Source organism: Alexandromys fortis, unplaced genomic scaffold (assembly GCF_014885135.2).
Source record: "Alexandromys fortis isolate MF-2015 unplaced genomic scaffold, M_Fortis_MF-2015_v1.1 scaffold_22, whole genome shotgun sequence".
Classification (NCBI taxonomy): domain Eukaryota; kingdom Metazoa; phylum Chordata; class Mammalia; order Rodentia; family Cricetidae; genus Alexandromys; species Alexandromys fortis.
Genome location: NW_026067900.1, coordinates 10,399,910 through 10,417,254, shown reverse-complemented (window position 1 = coordinate 10,417,254; position 17,345 = coordinate 10,399,910). Strand labels below are relative to the sequence as shown.

At 37.8% G+C, this 17,345-nt stretch overlaps 1 protein-coding gene across 2 annotated transcripts in view; it reads left to right on the top strand.

Moving 5' to 3' along the window:
* Nucleotides 1–13,617, top strand: part of Tinag (tubulointerstitial nephritis antigen) — an 84,999-nt gene extending 71,382 nt beyond the window's left edge. Inside the window, exons 10-11 of one of the 2 annotated variants that reach the window (XM_050126040.1) lie at nucleotides 3,478–3,523; nucleotides 13,307–13,617. In XM_050126040.1, coding sequence (XP_049981997.1) covers nucleotides 3,478–3,523; nucleotides 13,307–13,441 — 181 coding nt within the window. In that variant the 3' untranslated portion in view covers nucleotides 13,442–13,617. The remainder of the gene's footprint in view (nucleotides 1–3,477; nucleotides 3,524–13,306) is intronic. The other variant, XM_050126051.1, reaches the window with a different exon arrangement.
* Nucleotides 13,618–17,345: the final 3,728 nt, after the last annotated feature.

The window sequence follows — 17,345 nt, the reverse complement described above, 5'->3', positions numbered from 1 at the left end:
TGTAACACATTAGAGACTACAGGTCATGCAAATGTAAACACAACAACCCACTTTTTTATCCCATCATTTCTGTGCTGTATCCCCCTATTTTCCCTTCAGAAAGAGATCCCTGAATATAATCTCCATTGTTCATTTTTTTCTTGAGCATGATCAGTAATAACTTGTAACCAAGTTATATCTATAACTAACCATATGACCAAAAATCACCCACCCAACCTTTTTGAAGTGTGGTTGTCACTTTCTCTAGACTGCTTCCTGTTGTCTGGGGTTTATAGCATCTTTAGGGGACTCTGAGAAAATTGGGATAATGGTCAGTCCTGGTAGATCTGGATATATTATTTTTGTTTGGTCTTTGTGTTATGAAGAAATGTAGAACTTAACTGACGTTTTGCTTAGATAGTCTCTGAGGCTAGACCATCTCAGCTAGAAGCTTTGAAGTTGCTCTAGATGTAGAGTTTGAGGCATTCTGAGAGGCTGGATCACCTGGGCTACCTGTTTTGATTGGTGTCTGGTCCCTTTTTTTGAAAGAATAAATCTTTCTTTTTAATTTTTATTTTTTTTTCCATTGAAAAATTTACATTTCCTCCCCTCCTCCCATTCCCCAACTGCTTCCCCACCCCACACTCCTCCCTCCCCCTCCCTCCTTAAGAGAGGGCAGGGAACTCTGCCCTGTGGGAAGTCCAAGGCCATCCTCCCTATATCCAAGACTAAGAAGCTTTGTATCTGTTGAGTATCCAAATAGACTAGGGCCCCAAAAAGCCAGTACATGCAGTAGAAACCAGTCCCAGTGCCTTTATCAATGGCTTCTCAGTCAGCCCCCATTGTCAGCCACATTCAAAGAGTCCAGTTTGATTGCATGCTCATTCAGTTCTGATCCAGCTGGATTTGATGAGCTCCCATTAGAACAGGCACACTGTCTCAGTGGGTGGACCAACCCCTCACAGTCCAGAATTCCTTGCTCATATTCTCTCCCTCCTTCTGCTCTTCAACTGGACCTTTGGAGTTCAGTCCGTTGCTCTGATGAGGGTATCTGTCTCTATCTCCATCCGTCGCCGGACCAAGATTCTATGGTGATATTCGAGATAATCATCAGTGTGATGATAGTGGAGCAAGGCCAGTTCAGGCACCCTCTACTCTGCTGCCCAAGGACCTAGCTGGGAACATCCCCACAGACACTTGGGATCCCCTATAGAGCCAAGTCTCTTGCCAACCCTAAAATGGCTCCCTTAATATAGATATCTTCTTCCCTGCTCCTATATCCGCCCTTCCTCCATCTCCATCCTCCCACTCCCCCAACCTCTCTCGAGTCTTTCCTTTATCCCTTCTCTCTCCCCCTCTCTCCTTCCCCTAACCCCACACTCACTCTTACCCCCAACCCCATGCTCCCCACTTTTGCCTGGCAATCTTGTTTGCTTCCAAATTCCAGGCGGAACTATATATGTTTTTCTTTGGATTCACCTTGTTATTTGGCTTCTCTAGGCTTGCGAACTATGGGCTTAATGTCCTTTGTTTATGGCTAGAATCCACTACTGAGTGAGTACATACCATATTCATCATTTTGGGTCTGGGTTATCTCACTCAGGATAGTGTTTTCTATTTCCATCCATTTGCATGCAAAATTCAAAATGTCATTATTTTTACCGCTGAGTAGTACTCTAATGTGTATATATTCCACTTTCTTTATCCATTCTTCCACTGAGGGGCATCTAGGTTGTTTCCATGTACAAATACAAATGAACATAGTTGAACAAATGCTTTTGTAGTATGATTGGGCATCTCTTGAGTATATTCCCAAGAGTGGTATTGCTGGATCCTGAGGTAGATTGATTCCCAATTTCCTGAGAAACCACCACACTGATTTCCAAAGTGGTTGCACAAGTTTGCATTCCCACCAGCAGTGGATCATCCTCTCCAGCATAGGCTTTCATTGGTGTTTTTGATTTTTAACCATTCTGACAGGTGAAAGATGGTATCTCAAAGTTGTTTTGATTTGCATTTCCCTGTTTGCTAAGGAGGTTGAACATGACCTTAAGTGTCTTTTGGCCATTTGAACTTCATCTGATGAGAATTCTCTTTTCAGTTCAGTACCCCATTTTTTAATTGGGTTAATTAGAATTTTCATGTCCAGTTTCTTGAGTTCTTTATATATTTTGGAGATCAGGCCTTTGTCTGATGCGGGGTTGGTGAAGATCTTCTCCCATTCAGTAGGATGCCATTTTGTCTTAATGACCATGTCCTTTGCTTTACAGAAGCTTCTCAGTTTCAGGAGGTCCCATTTATTCATTGGTGCTCAATGTGGGCACCAGGTCTAGTATTTACCCAAATTGTTCTAATATTAATAAAAATTCACGAGTCAGAAATTGAGATAAAAATCCTGATAAATCTAATGAATGGCAGAGGGGCAATCGACTGACTATGCTCTCCACAGTTTACCCATCTAAAACCCAAGAAGTCTCCCTCAGCTCCTCTTTCTCTTTCCCTGTCCCTCTCTATTTGTCTTTCATGGTCTTCCAACAACTCTATGACTAATCCCAGTCAGTCAATACCATTGTTTTACTGGCACAGCAGGGTGGCAGTGCAAACAATTCTGCTACAACAGTTACGTGCTACTGGGAATCTAGGATTCAGTTACCACATGTGCACATATGTACAGAAATTAGAAAGCTTAATACTTCACTAGGCAGTATGTATGTATAAAATACTTATACATACATACTATAACACTTATAACACCTATAACAATTATTCACATTTTCACTATACTTTATACTTCAGTAGTCTTAGAGATCATTTAGATTGTTTCATTTATGATAGAAATTCAGCGAACTATATGAAAACATGGGAACTATCTGGACCCAATTGACCTAGGACCTGTTTCTAAAATTCCATCTGAGGGTGATATGTAAGCATTGTCTATCCTCTCTCCCAATGTTTCAATGACAAACTGAGACACCATTCATAAAAGTTCATTCTGGGGAACTGATGAATTCATTGGGCTTCCCTACAGAGCACAGGTGAGGGCTTACTTAGAAGAAAATCAGCACTCAACCCCCAACCCCTGTACCTGGATAAGACTTACGCAGTAGGAAAGAGGGTGTCTGTGCAACATTGATGGAACCCCTGTGTTTGTGCTTTAGTCCACATGAAAATGGGATCAACTTTTTCAAGGGGCCTCAGTTGACTGTCTCAAGCTGGATATTGCTTGTCTCCGAGGCCATCATTTATGACAGGGTCTTTCTCTTTTTGTAGATAAGTTTCATTTCATGTCATTTGGATAAAGATCACTCTATACTGTTCACCTAAATAATGTCATAGTGAAGAGGAAAGCTATAGTACCAAATTTTTGGAAGTCAATGATGACATTTTTTTGTTGTAAAACACATAAACATGGAAAATACAAAAGAATATCAGCAAAATCATTGTTCTGAAGGAACAAACCAAATGAGCTAACTAATTAATCATTGTTATTATTTGTAGATGGGGCACACAGAGAGGAGCACAAGGGAAGAAAGAAAAATATTGGGTATGTAAGGCCTTCTAGTAGATTCTGACTGGGAAGTGAAAACCAGTCCCTCTTTTCCCAGGTTCATATTACGTAATCACAGCCTACAATGTTTTCCACACATTGGACTTTTCTTCAGCACAAAACTAATTATAACAGTTTTTACTATAATAATTGTTTTCTTCAAGTTCAGTGCTTTCAAGTTGTAAAAGAAGAATTTGATTTTATTTCTTTCAAATTGAGAATCAAAAGGACAACTATTTGTTCTGTCATCATCTAGATGGAATTAATGCTCGTATTTCATTCATTTTTGTATGCATATCAACAAACTTGAGGCTTTTCCTACATTAATATCATTCCTAACTACTATGTTGTATTATATATATATGTATATATATATATATCTTATAGAAGTTAAAAGTGTTTTTGTCTTTTTGTTTTGTTCTTTTGCCAATTATAACACACACATATGTCTTCACTGGGAAAGTGTTAACATCTAGTCTCAAAAGTAACATGGACCTTTACCAGGTATGCTGGTGAATGCCTATTATCTCTGCACTTAGCTAGGATAGGAGTATCAAAAGTTCGTGGTATCCTTGGATACAGAGTGAATTAAAAATCCAGCTCAGGTTACAAGAGACCCCCATCTAAAAGAAAACTACCTCCAAAATAACATACCCTAATAAGATACAGGTAAGGTTGGAACATATTGATGAAAATAGTCAGTTTTATAAAAATGCAGCTAATTATCCTGAGCTTATTTTTAAGTTTTAAAAATTCCATTGTTATTTATTTATTTTGTGAGTGTGTGTTTATATGTATGGGCATGAATCAAGCAAATGTCTATCTGAGGATAATTTTCAGAAGTAAAATTTCTCATTCAACTATGTTGGCTGCAGAGGCCAAACTCACTCAGAATATCAGGCTTATCAGCAAATGGCTTTACCTACAGAAACAGCACACACATACATACACGCACACACACACACACACACACACACACACGAGAGAGAGAGAGCGAGAGCGAGAGAGAGAGAGAGAGAGAGAGAGCTCTAGACTTAAAATGGAACAATGCTTTAGTAACAAAAACCCAACCACAGCATTGCACCTCCTCCAACACGGCCACACCGCCTAACTCATCCCAAATTATTCCAACAACTGAGTATTCAAATAAATGAGCCTATGGGTGCCAATTTCATATAAACCTCTAGCCCAAAGACAGTTCTAGAAATAAAAAAAATCTATACCTCAGAATCTAAATCTAAATGGGCAGAGCAGAATGAATCTAACATATAAGTCATCGTTGGGATTTGTACTCACTGGAAGAATTTTTTTATTTTTTTAATTTATTTATTTATTGAATATTTCTGCTATAAATTTCTTCTAAAATGATATTATTGTCTTATAGTTTAAAACACTGTGAAGAAAAATGTTATTTCTCATATTTGCAGTTAAGCTCCTATGTTGAGATTCTTATTGAATGAACTTATTTCATAATATATAATATTTCATAATAATATAATATTTAGATAAAGCCATGTTTTAATGTAGTTAATTCATAACAATTATTAACATATAACATTGGATAGTATTTGCTGCATGGTTACGAAGAAATATACACTGGAAAAAATATGAAATCTTCTCATCTTCTTTTTAATCTTTGCCAACTGAGAATCTATAAGTGGCATGCATAGGGATGCATGCACAGATACATGTCAACATGCATATATATATGCACACATATATACTCTCAGATTTTTACTATATGCATTCTGTGTGTGTATTTGTGTGTTTGTGTGTGTGTGTGCTCATGTGAAGGTGCAGAGGTCTAAGGAAAACAAAAGTGTTGTCCCTTTGTTGCTACTCTTTGGAGGGGTCACTATCACTCACTGGACTGGAATGTGCCAATAGGCAATAGGCTCCAGGGATCTACTTATGTTCACTCTGCTAACACTGGGATTGCATGTGTGCACTACTACATCAGGCTTTTATAATACGGGTTCTGAGGATCGAAGTGACAGAGAGCAGAGAATTTCTGCAGTTACTTTCAGGAGAAAAGCAGTTTTATTCTTTCCTGAAGACTAAGGGAAAATAAAACATCATTTATTACATCGTCCTGGCCTTTGACAATATGAATACATCTTCTCAAGGCCTGGACAAACAGCAGATAATGTCCTCTAATACTGGCTTTGTGTCTTCTGGCATGTAAATACTGGGGAAGATAATGTTATGTCCTGAGAGACTAATTCACGACCTTGTCTGAGCAATCACTCTGACTCAGGAGGAATAAGAGAAGCTGTATTGCCCATGTGCACTGAATCAGTTAACTAGGCAGATGACTGCAGATTTAATCCCCGTGGTATGTGAAAAGTAAGTGATTCTAAAAGTAAAGGCAACCATTCCTTTTCATTTTATTATACCCATTTTTGGTTTAAGGTTCTTGGATATTTATTTTTTTATTTGACTTTGCAACATACCCTGAAATACAAAACCTTCTGAAGGTTTGTGTGATGTAGTTTAAAAATATTAACATTTTTAATATTTTAATATGATGTAGTCCTTTCTTCTAATAGCAGCTGTTGGGTGTTTTTCATTGTTTGGTAAAATGTAGTAGATATAAAAAGTCAGAAACAAAGCTAAATAAAAGCAACAATACAATTCTTTTATTTTTCCATTTTTATTTAAAAATAAATCCTTTTCCTATACAATACACCACAACCACAGTTTCCCTCCCCTCCCCTACAACTAAATCCCCTCCCCTCTTCCCCAGATCCATTCTTCCTCTGTTTCCTCTTCAAAAAGATCAGACTTCCAAGAAATAGTCAAGCAGGATACAATAAAGCAAGGCGAAAGTTTTCGTATTGCGGCTGGAAAAGACAACCCGAAAGGAGGAAAACAATCTCAGGAGCAGGCAGAAGAGTAGAGACACACCGAGTTCCTCTGTTAGGAGTTCCACAAAATACCAAGCAAACAGTCGTAACGTACACGTAGAGGACCTACTTCAAATTTTAAACATATTTTATTTTTAAAATGAGAGTTGAATGAATTTCTGACCTTTTCCTGTGATCTGGGATTATTTAGTAAGTCTAGGCTCAAGCTGAGAACCATTTTTGCAAGGGTAGAAAAAGCATTATTGAGAATGAGAATCAATCTAGACTGAAGTCTAAAGGGATCAAAAGCTGGCATCTGCACCACCCCCCAATGAAATAATTACTGAGCACTGGAACAAAGTTGTACATCAAGAAAGCAGGTGGAAAATCTGGACAAATTCTTCAGTGTTTCAGGATCCTGATCATTTTGGAATACTTGAAACCACATACGAATTGAGTTTAATAAAACTCTCGTCTTTGAGCAACTTAAGCTTTACAATGCTGAACTGATCAGTCCCTTAGAATATTCTCCTACGTACAGAAAGGGGATGCCTTGTGGAAATTAAACACAACACCAGTGCTTCCAATTGGCATATGTAATGCATACTAAAAATTTACATAAACAAGGGAAATTACAACCAATATTCAATAGCAGAAAGATTTCAATATAATTAACAAATGATACCTAGTATGTAGGTCTTAAAATAGTCACTATAAAACACTTAATGAAATAGTGAAGAATTAATCTGCAAGAAAATTGAAGTTTTTTATTCATACAGAAGATTTTTAGTTTTGAGTTTCTTAGTTTCTGAACAAATGGGGTTTCTTTTTTTTTAAATTCCCGAACAAATGAAATCTTACTCAGAAAATCCTTTCTTATATCTATGTCTTGTGAGATACTGCTTATATTTTCTTCTAGTGTTTTCAGGTTTCATACTGAACTCTTTGATCCACTGGAGTTAACTTGTAGGCAGATTGATTGGTCCAGGTCTAATCTAATGCTTCTCCATGTAGACATTGAGCTTTCACAACACCATTTATTGAAGATGCTCTTCTCTCCAGTGTATGTTTTTGGCATCTTTGTCAACTATGAGGTGGTTGTAGTTATGTGTAGCAATGTTTAGATTTCTTATTTTGTTCCATTGCTCTACATGTCTGTTTTCTGAGTCAATACCAGACTGTTTTTATTACTATCACTTTGTAGTATGTCTTGAAATCTGGAATGCTAATTCCACCAACATTGAGATTTTGCTAGGATCATATCAGATATCTGGAGTCTTCTAAGACTCCATAGAAATTTTAGGACTTTTTTTTTATTCTTGTGAAGAATGAAATGAGGGCTGAGAGTGTAATTGTACTGAATCTGGAAATAGCTTTTGACAGAATGGTTATTTTCATAATATTAATTCTACTAATGCATGAGAAGTCTTCCCACTTTCTAGTGTTTGTTGTGAATATTAATTTAAGATGTGTTACATTTGTTTATACTGTGAAATATTTGCTTAATGATGCAAAGTCGTGTTACATTTGTTTGATTAAATAAAATTAACCTGCGGTCAGGAGGCTGAGTCAGCAAGTAGCTGACAGGAAGTGATAGGGAGGAACCATGTGTTCTTAAATGGGAGCAGAGCAGAAGAAGGGATGCGAGAAAGATGAAAGGAGGAAACCCAGGCCAGCCACCAGCTTCACAGCAGTCATGGAGTAAGAGTGAAATAAGATACATAGAAGTAAGGAAAGGCGAAAGCTCAGAGTCAAAAGGCATATGAGAATAATTTACGTTAAGAAAAGCTGGCTAGGAACATCCCTTCCCCAACTGACCATCCTATCCCCTCCTGTTACAGTTACTCCGATACTCTAACACACAAAGATACAGCAAAGAAAGAGAATTATAGGCCAATCTCCCTTATGAACATTGATACAAAAATACTCAATAAAATACTGGCAAACCAATTCCAAGAACAACATCAGAAAAATCATCCACTATGATCAAGTAAGCTTCATTCTAGAGATTCAGGGATGGTTAAATATACAAAAATCTGTCAATATAATTCATCTTATAAACAAACTGAAATTAAAAAAAAAAACCTGGTCATCTCATTAGATGCTCAAAAAGCCTTTGACAAAATTCAATATGTAGGTCTTGGAAAGATTTGGGATAATCACCTTTAGAAATGTGACAGGATACGAGATTAACTCAAAAATCAGTAGCCTTCCTAGATACAAATGATAAACAGGGCGAGAAAGAAATCAGAGAAACATTACACTTTTCAATAGCCACAAACAAAATAAAATATCTTGGGGTAACTCTAATCAAACAAGCGAAACACCTGTATGACAAGAACTTTTTTTTTTTTTTTGGAACAAGCTTTGAGTATTTATTATTTTTATCTTTTATATTTTTTTTCTGAAAAAACGCAAGAATTTATTTCAAAATCTTTACATTTCAGGTAGCCTCAAAGGAAATTATTGCACACATATTTACATATTTTTTCCCCACCGCTGCCTCCCCTTTCCCTCCCCCTCCCCTAATCAAGTCCCCCTCCCTCGTCAGCCCAAAGAGCAGTCAGGGGTCAGGGTTCCCTGCCCTGTGGTAAGTCCAAGGGCCACCCACCTCCATCCAGGTCTAGTAAGGTGAGCCTCCACGAAACTGCCTAGGCTCCCACGAAACCAATAGGTACAGTAGGATCAAAAACCCATTGCCATTGTTCTTGAGGTCTCAGTAGTCCTCATTGTCCACTATGTTCAGCGAGACCGGTTTTAACCCGGGCTTTTTCAGACCCAGGCCAGTTGGCCTTGGTGAGTTCCCGACAGAACCTCCCCCTTGTCTCAGTGTATGGGTGCACCCCTCGCGGTCCTGAGTTCCTTGTCCAAATCAGAAGCAGAAGGAGAGAGAGAACTTTAAGTTTTTGAAGGAAGAAACTGAAGAAGATAACAGAAAATAGAAAAAAAATCTCCCATGCTTTTAGATAGGTAGGATCAACATAATAAAAATGGCAACCCCACCAAAAGCAATCTACAGATTCAATGCAATCTCCATCAAAATCCAAACACAATTCTTCACAGACCTTGATAGAACAATATTGAACTTTAAATGGAAAAACAAAAAACCCAGGATAGCTAAAAACAATCTTGTACAATAAAGGAACTTCTGAAGGCATCACCAACCCTTACTTCAAGCTCCACTATAGAGCCATGATCATAAAATAGCTTGGTATTGGCATAAAAACAGACACATAGACCAAAGGAATCAAATTGAAGACCAAGGGACACACTAAATAAGACAAAACAGAAGCCTACAGAATGGGAAAACATCTTCACCAACCTCACATCTGACAGGTCACAGATCTCCAAAGCATATAAAGAACTCAAGAAACTAGACATCAAAATACAAAATAACCAAATTAAAAAATGGGGCAAGGATCTAAACAGAGAATTCTCAACAGAAGATTCTCATTATTATGTTTTCCATGTAGACATATTTCACATTTTTGGTCAAATTCCAGGGATTTTGTTGTTGTTTGTGTGTTTGTTATATTTTGGCTATTGTGTATAGAAATATTTCTCTGATTATTTTCTTAATGTGTTTATAATTGGTATATAGAAAGGCTTCTGCTATTTATATGTTAATTTTGTATCCCACAAGATTAATGTAAATATCTGTGAGTTCCTAAGCTATTCTGGTGAAGTATTAGGGTCTGAAAAAAAGAATTATACCTCTTGTTTATATTAATTTCATTTCTTATTATGAATTCTTCGTATTTCTTTCCCTTCATTAAATGAAACCTAAGGAACTTCCATTGAAATGCTGTTGGGTGTGATAATAATGAATGGCCATGCTTTGTTCTATAAGGATAAAAGAAATGCTTTCCATACTTTAAAACTAACTTTGGTATTGGTATAGATTTCTTGAAGATATATTGTATAAGACTGTGAAAAGTTTATTTTATTTCTAATTTACCAGCATTTAGATCATGAATGGTCAAATTTAGCATACCCCCCAAGATTCTTGCCTCCTTTGTGACAAAAGTGGGGTTTGAATGGACTCTATGTGAATCACGGCAGTCCCAATCTTATTGTAGAGACCCAAAAGATTCCTAGAGAACTGCGAATCTTTTTCTGAATTGGAATTACAGTGAAGTTGGTTCTAATGTCAGTGAAGGAATGCCTCAGCCAGAAGAGAGAGAAACTTGACAGGAAAGTGAGGGCAAATACACAAAAGCAGAAGCGTCCTTCTTATGTATCCTTTCTTGTGAGTCTCACGGGAAGGTGAGTCCTAGATTTAGGGTTGGTCTTCCCACTTCAAATGATTCAGTCCAGAAAATCGCTCACAGGTGTACCCAACTGTTTGGGTTTTAGTTGATTCCAGATGTAGTCAAGTTTGACAACTAAGATTAGCCATCACAACTTTCATTAGCATATGAATTTACATTTGTTTGGCAAATTTTACATGTCCTTCCCAGATTCACCAAAGATAAAATGACAGAATTTTGTATGGAAATAATCTTCAGATAGGCAAAAGTACAATGCTACAAATATGGTTTCATTATAAAAATAATGTTTCTAAAATATTTTTCATTTGAGATTAACTTTATTTGATTTTTCTATTTTGGGGAATACATGTTATACATATATAAATTATTTTCCAATATGTTCATATATTGGAACAGGCTCCAAAATTTGAGACTTGGAATTTTGTTTAGAACCTAGTTGCAAAGACACACATTTTGTCTCTGTCTCATTTCCAGCTATTCTAAGTCCATTTCAACTTTGAGGAACCACACTGAATTTGTGATTTCAGACCCATGTTTGAGCGCATTCCTTTCAGGTGTCAGGGATGATTGAAGAGGCAAAAAGCCAAATCTAAAATAAGAAGTGCTGATGATAATTGGCTGTTTTTTTTTTTAACTGATGTTGTCATGACAATTTCTGAAGCTGAGGGAGTCTGTTCTCATAGAAGAAAACCGTGGAAGCTGAATGCAATACCACATGCCCTGGGAATATCTGTCGATCACACCCAAGATCATTTTCCATCTTAGACCCAGCACAGGGTGAATGGAAGCCAAGCATGGCAGCTGTTGTTATGAAGTCTCTAATTTACCGAGCTGCTCTACTGCATTTAGTTGTGGTCAACTAATTCCCTCCATGTGCCTCTTCTGCCTTTATGACATTCTCTGCACACTCCATTAGCGCTTTGGCTTCACAATGTACTTACTCACTCAAGCTTCAGATCTAGGAGTTATTCTGGACCCATCACAGCTCTCTAATCATCCCCAGAGTTTAAAAAGAAAGAGAATAAAGGAATAGCTTCTAATTCCTGCTGATTTTACTTTTTTCAGATACTTTATTTTCTCTGCCTTCATTAGATTATGTAACTGAAAGCAGGGATTCAGTCACCAGGCTTGATGGTTCATATCTATTTTGCTAGTTCTAGGGAGGAACGTCTTAGTGCAGAGACACTAATGAGCTTTAGTGAGTTTGAGGATGGTGTGTACTCTATGATGAATTTAAGGTTTGCTGCCAGGGTGAGCTACCTAACAAGAATTTTAACAATTTAATTACTTCAATAAATTCCATTATACTGTTTCATGCTTAGTGCTTATGGGCTTTGCTGCTTCCCTCTGCTAGAGAATCTCTCTACATTGAGAATTTGGTCAATTTCTGCACAGCCTTCCCCAGTCATTTCACATAGCCAGTCTACATCCTTCTTAAGCCAAGCAAATCAATGTGATGCAGCTAGGGTGATCTCAGTAGCACTCTAGGAGCATATCCATCTTAGCACTTAACTTATGTTACTCATAATTCATTAGATTGGAACTCCCCCTGAGCATCGAATAATATATATCATTTGTTTTCGGCTTTCTGGTGTTTAACACAAGGATAGGTCATAACACTCATGCTTCTATATCATACTTTCTTTTCCATTTGATATGACAAAATACCCAGACAAAAGACATTTAGGGAAGACTGTTGGCTGAGACTGCTTGTTCATTTCCTAGATACCCAGACTCCCGAAATAATCACCCAGAAATCTGTATTAATTGTAGTACTGTTTGGCCAATAGCTTGAGAGTATTTCTAGCTAGCTCTTATATCTTAAATCAATCCATCTCTATTAATTTGTGCATCGCCATGAGGTTGTAACCTACCTACCGGCAAGGTTCCAGCATCTGTCTCCTCTGGCAGTGGCTACATGGCATCTCACTGGCTCCACCTACTCTCTCTCCATATCTTTTCCAGCCTGGCTATGTTCTGTTAAGCCACTGACTGAAAGCAGGTAATTTATTAACCAGTGGCAATAAAACATATTCATAGTATACAGAGGGGAATCCCACACCAGAAGAAAGGGTTTATTTCAGCACTCATTTCTAGATTCCAACCCATCAAAGTGGGGAATTCTTATCACAAGCTGTCGAGGGAACTGCTCACACTGTGACCATAGTCAGGAATAGAGAGCAAAAAATACATACATGCTACTTCTCAGCTTGCCTTTTTGTTTTTCTTATTTAGCCCAGGGTTCAGCCCAGGAAATGACAAAGCCCACATTCAGGGGTGGGTGTTTCTATTTCAGTTAATCAAATTAAGAAAATTTCATGTAGGATTGTTCCTAAAATAACCCAATCTACAGAATTCCTCAGGGAAAATCCCATCCTCGGTGATTGTATAATATGTCAAGTCTACAATCCAAATGTACTACCACATTTGAAAACACATCAATTCTGGCTCTTGCCAGTGAATACGCATGAGGATATTAATGTGATATAAGTAATAGAACTCCTTGATCATTATTCAGAAAATGTTTAGGTGATTAATCATTACCATCTGTACAAGTCAAAGGCAATTTAAACATATCTAGTATTTTTCTGTTTTTACAGAAAGGATTAAAAAGTATCAAAGTATAATACTCAACATATTAATGTTTTTGTCTTTTCCTGCAGATTGCTGCCAATTCCTGGGGAAAGTCGTGGGGAGAGAATGGCTATTTTAGGATTCTTCGAGGAGTAAATGAGTCTGACATTGAAAAATTGATTATCGCAGCATGGGGCCAACTGACAAGTTCAGATGATCCATAGTTATCAAATTCCCATAAGGTCATGCATTTAAGAACTCATTAAATTGAATTTTAGCAATGTAAGATTCTCTGCATCAATGGAAGTGTTGCATTTCTGTTGTGTGCATAGAATATTCCTTATTTTCCTTATTTTACCCCAAGATCTAATCTTTTGTTCTCTTTATATTACTGAGTATATTAAAATACTAATAAAAGAAAGAGTGGATAATTGCCATTGAAGTTCCCCGAGTGTTATTATTTTGCTCTCAAGGTGGTGTCCCCTTTGATTTTAATTGTTCACAGTGTGACAGGATTAGGTTTCAATTTTATATCGTTCCTTTACAGAAATTTTATGAACCCACTTTTGAGCTGAGGAGTCTGTCAAACAACAAAAAGCAAATTCACTAGTATCCCAGCTCCATAACTTTCTTTTCAACAAATAATGCTTTCTTATTTTAAACATTGCTTATGTCTTGCTGGAAGCAGAAGACACTAATTATCAACTATTCTCTCAATGAGCTCATATTTTGTTTCCTTTTGTTTTATTTAAACTTTGCTTGCATTTTTGTCCCAAAAGAAGAGTAACTCCATCTAAAAATTACCTTAGTACTGTGTATTGGTCTATGAGATGGAGACAAGAGCAAGCAAAGAAAAACTTAGAAGCTAAAAGAGAAGGATTGTCTTGACATAAATACACACACACACACCTATTTAGAGAAGCTAGTACACTATGTGTAGTCTTCATCATAAAATTCGTCATCAGTTTGTGCATAGGAAACTAACATATTAATCTCTGAAAACAAAAACAATACAATGTCAAGAGTGACAAAGAATAAATGCATTTTTATCACAAACATTTCACAGTTACTGCTTGAGACTTTAAAAAGTAAGCTAAATTAGCTCTGTTTCAGTCTTCTGTCATTGCAGAAACAAAAACAAAGACACACTCTTTTTGAAATTCACTGGCATCTAAATAAGAGAGCAAAGCTAGTCATGAACCTAGCTGATCATGATATACTGGTAGAGTAGCCGTGGTCTAACTTTCTGGGTACTCCTGTAAAAGGTTCTTCTGTTTGTGTGTTGCTTTCATTGGTTGTATAAAGAGACTGCCTTGGCCCTTTGATAGGGCAGCCCTTAAGTGGACGGAGTAGACAGAACAGAATGCAGGGAAGAAGGGAAGTGTGGCAGACCCCATGGCTCTCCTGCCCGAGAGGGCCGCTGGTTAGACTCATGTTGGTAAGCCACAGTCAAGTGGCGATAACACATTAATGGAGATAGGTTAATCAAGATGTAAGAGTTAGCCAATAAGAGGCTAGAGCTAATGGGTGAGGGAGTAATTTAATTAATACAATTTCTGTGTGGTTATTTCAGATATAAGTTAGCCGGGTGGTGGGACACAGACCGCTCCTCCATACATCATACTCCATTACTCTTAGTTTCATTGTAGGGATTTTTATGTAATATTCACAAAGATACTTTGGCTAGATAAGCCAAATAAGAGAATGCAAGGCAAGTTGATATACACTTCTACCCCACACCAGACACCTAAATATATCTGAAGTTATATTGGTCATTAATCATTGTAGTTTTACCACAAGTACCTATTCACTTGTTCCCCCCCCCCAAATAATTTACATGTTTCACCTTATTAATGGTGTTCCTAATTCTGTAGAAGGTTTAGAAGCAATTGGATTTGTTTTGTTACCCTGGGATGCGTTAGAAACAGCTACTACAGCACATAGTTTGTTTGGGTCTTCAAATAAATGCTAAGAGGGGAGGGGGCAGGGAGTAAGGCAGGCACTGACAGGCTAAATCCAGCAGAACCAACTTTACCTCATAAGGAAAGACGCAATAGTCAGACAAAATTCATTTAGGAAACAAAGAGTTTATTTCAGATCACATTTCTAGATTCCAGTTCATCATAGTGGACATCATAGCCACAGCAAGAAAATATGAGAAACTGCTCACATTGTAGCCGTAATCAGGAATAGAGACAAAAAATACCTACATGCTAGAAGGGGAAAATATATCCAGTGTCAAAAAAAAAACCACAATCAAAGAATAGCAGTCTCTGCTTGCTGAATAGGCAGCCTATGATTGCCGAAATAGTACAAACAAGGCAGCATGAACAGGTACTCACAGTATTTTTACGGGTATCAAACATGAGCAATGCATTATAAGCTCAGAATACCAGATGGTAAGCATCACTTTTCAAAAGACCATGATTCAGTAGGTGCACAAAGATTATGCTATTCAAATGGAAAACAACAATGTGGATATTTTCTCCATTTGACTTTTGTCCTTAGATTATACTGTATTAAAATGTCCAATCCCTTGGAAGACAGGTGGGAGGATTCAAGTCTAGCCAGAGCTACAAGGCAAAACTGTGTCAAAAAAAGAACAAAAGAAAAAATGAACACATAAAGGAAAGAAGGAAGGTAGATATGAAGGAAAATAAAATCTTCTATGCTTCTAATGATCCCAACATAAGGAGGAAGCAACTCAAAGAAGAAAGAGGAAAGACAATACCAATATACCAAACCTTAGAGTCAAATCTAGGGTAAATTTCCCAGCAGAGTATGATCCAAGGTGAGAGAGACACTAACTGAGGAGTCCACAAGTTTGTTGAATTGGTGACTTACCTTAACACACAGACAGAAAAGCTGGGAATCCATGGTCTGGACTTTCTGATGGAAAAGCCATAGCAGTTGTAGAAACTCAACATGTTTATCATATATAGCTGACCAAGAAGACAGGATTATCAAATATAGATAAACAAGGAATTGAAGCAGGGTTATTATAAACAACAATACAGGGAAGCATGTTTAGCTAATCTCAGTAGGGGTAGTTTCTATCTGGGAGCAGTCTTATGTACATAGGCTGTATCTACCCTAGGCGAAGAAAGCTACTATAGACATTTTCTACACACAGCATCAACGTTCACACTTGGACTGGAGGAAGGCTTCTCATTTCTATGAGCTTCACTCAGTGAAGGCTTGGTCACTTCCATTGGATGGAGGCACTGGGGTCCTTGACATGGCTGTGTCCATGTCAACAACAACACTCAGGACTTCATTTGCTCCCTACAAGCTACCCCAAGAAGAGAATGCAAAATAATAATATCTGAAAGTAGAATTGGCCACAAATACGATTTTATTCAACCAGGAAAATATGTCTCAGATTAGAAGATACTTGACTGACAACACCTGATGTTTTTGTCCTGTCAACTTAGAAATTTGGGCTTTGTTGTGGGCTCCTATTTTCATTGCTTATTTCCTATAATTTTCTTGAAGAAGCATCCTAAATATTAGATGTTGAATTAATGCTTGAGCATTTCCGAGATTTGAGCTGTGTCTCTTCAGATGGCATCAAGAAATATGTGAAAGATGAATTACGGAGAGAGAAAATGTATGTACAAAAATATATTGTATGAAAATTTTTAATTAAAAAAATTATAAAACCTCTCCCTTAGTACCTGTGGCACTCAAGAAGCTGGTCCTGCTCTTCACCTGGGCCAGCACAGTAGAGCTTACTCTGTTGATAGAGGCACCAGTGAGCTGGTCCTGAGGGTGTGAGAGTGGCCACACCGCCCTGGTCTGCCAGGTGGTGGTGAGGACAAGGGAAAGATGCTCCTCTTTGCTCCGCCACCTAGTGGGTGAGGGAGCTGACCATCCCCCTTACAAGCTGCAGTACTCTGGAAAGTGGATCCTGCATCTTGCCTGGGCAGCACAGAGGAGCTGACCCTACCGATAGGGTTGAGGATGAAACGGTCCCGAAAATGAGGGTGGGAGATTTGGTTCTGGTCCTTATCTGCCATATGGTGGTGTGACCGGGGGAGAATCCCCTCCCTCCTTGGGCCCTTGCTACCTGTGGCAGGTGGGAGAGCTGGGCCTGCCCCTCATCAGCTACAATACTTGGGAATGTGG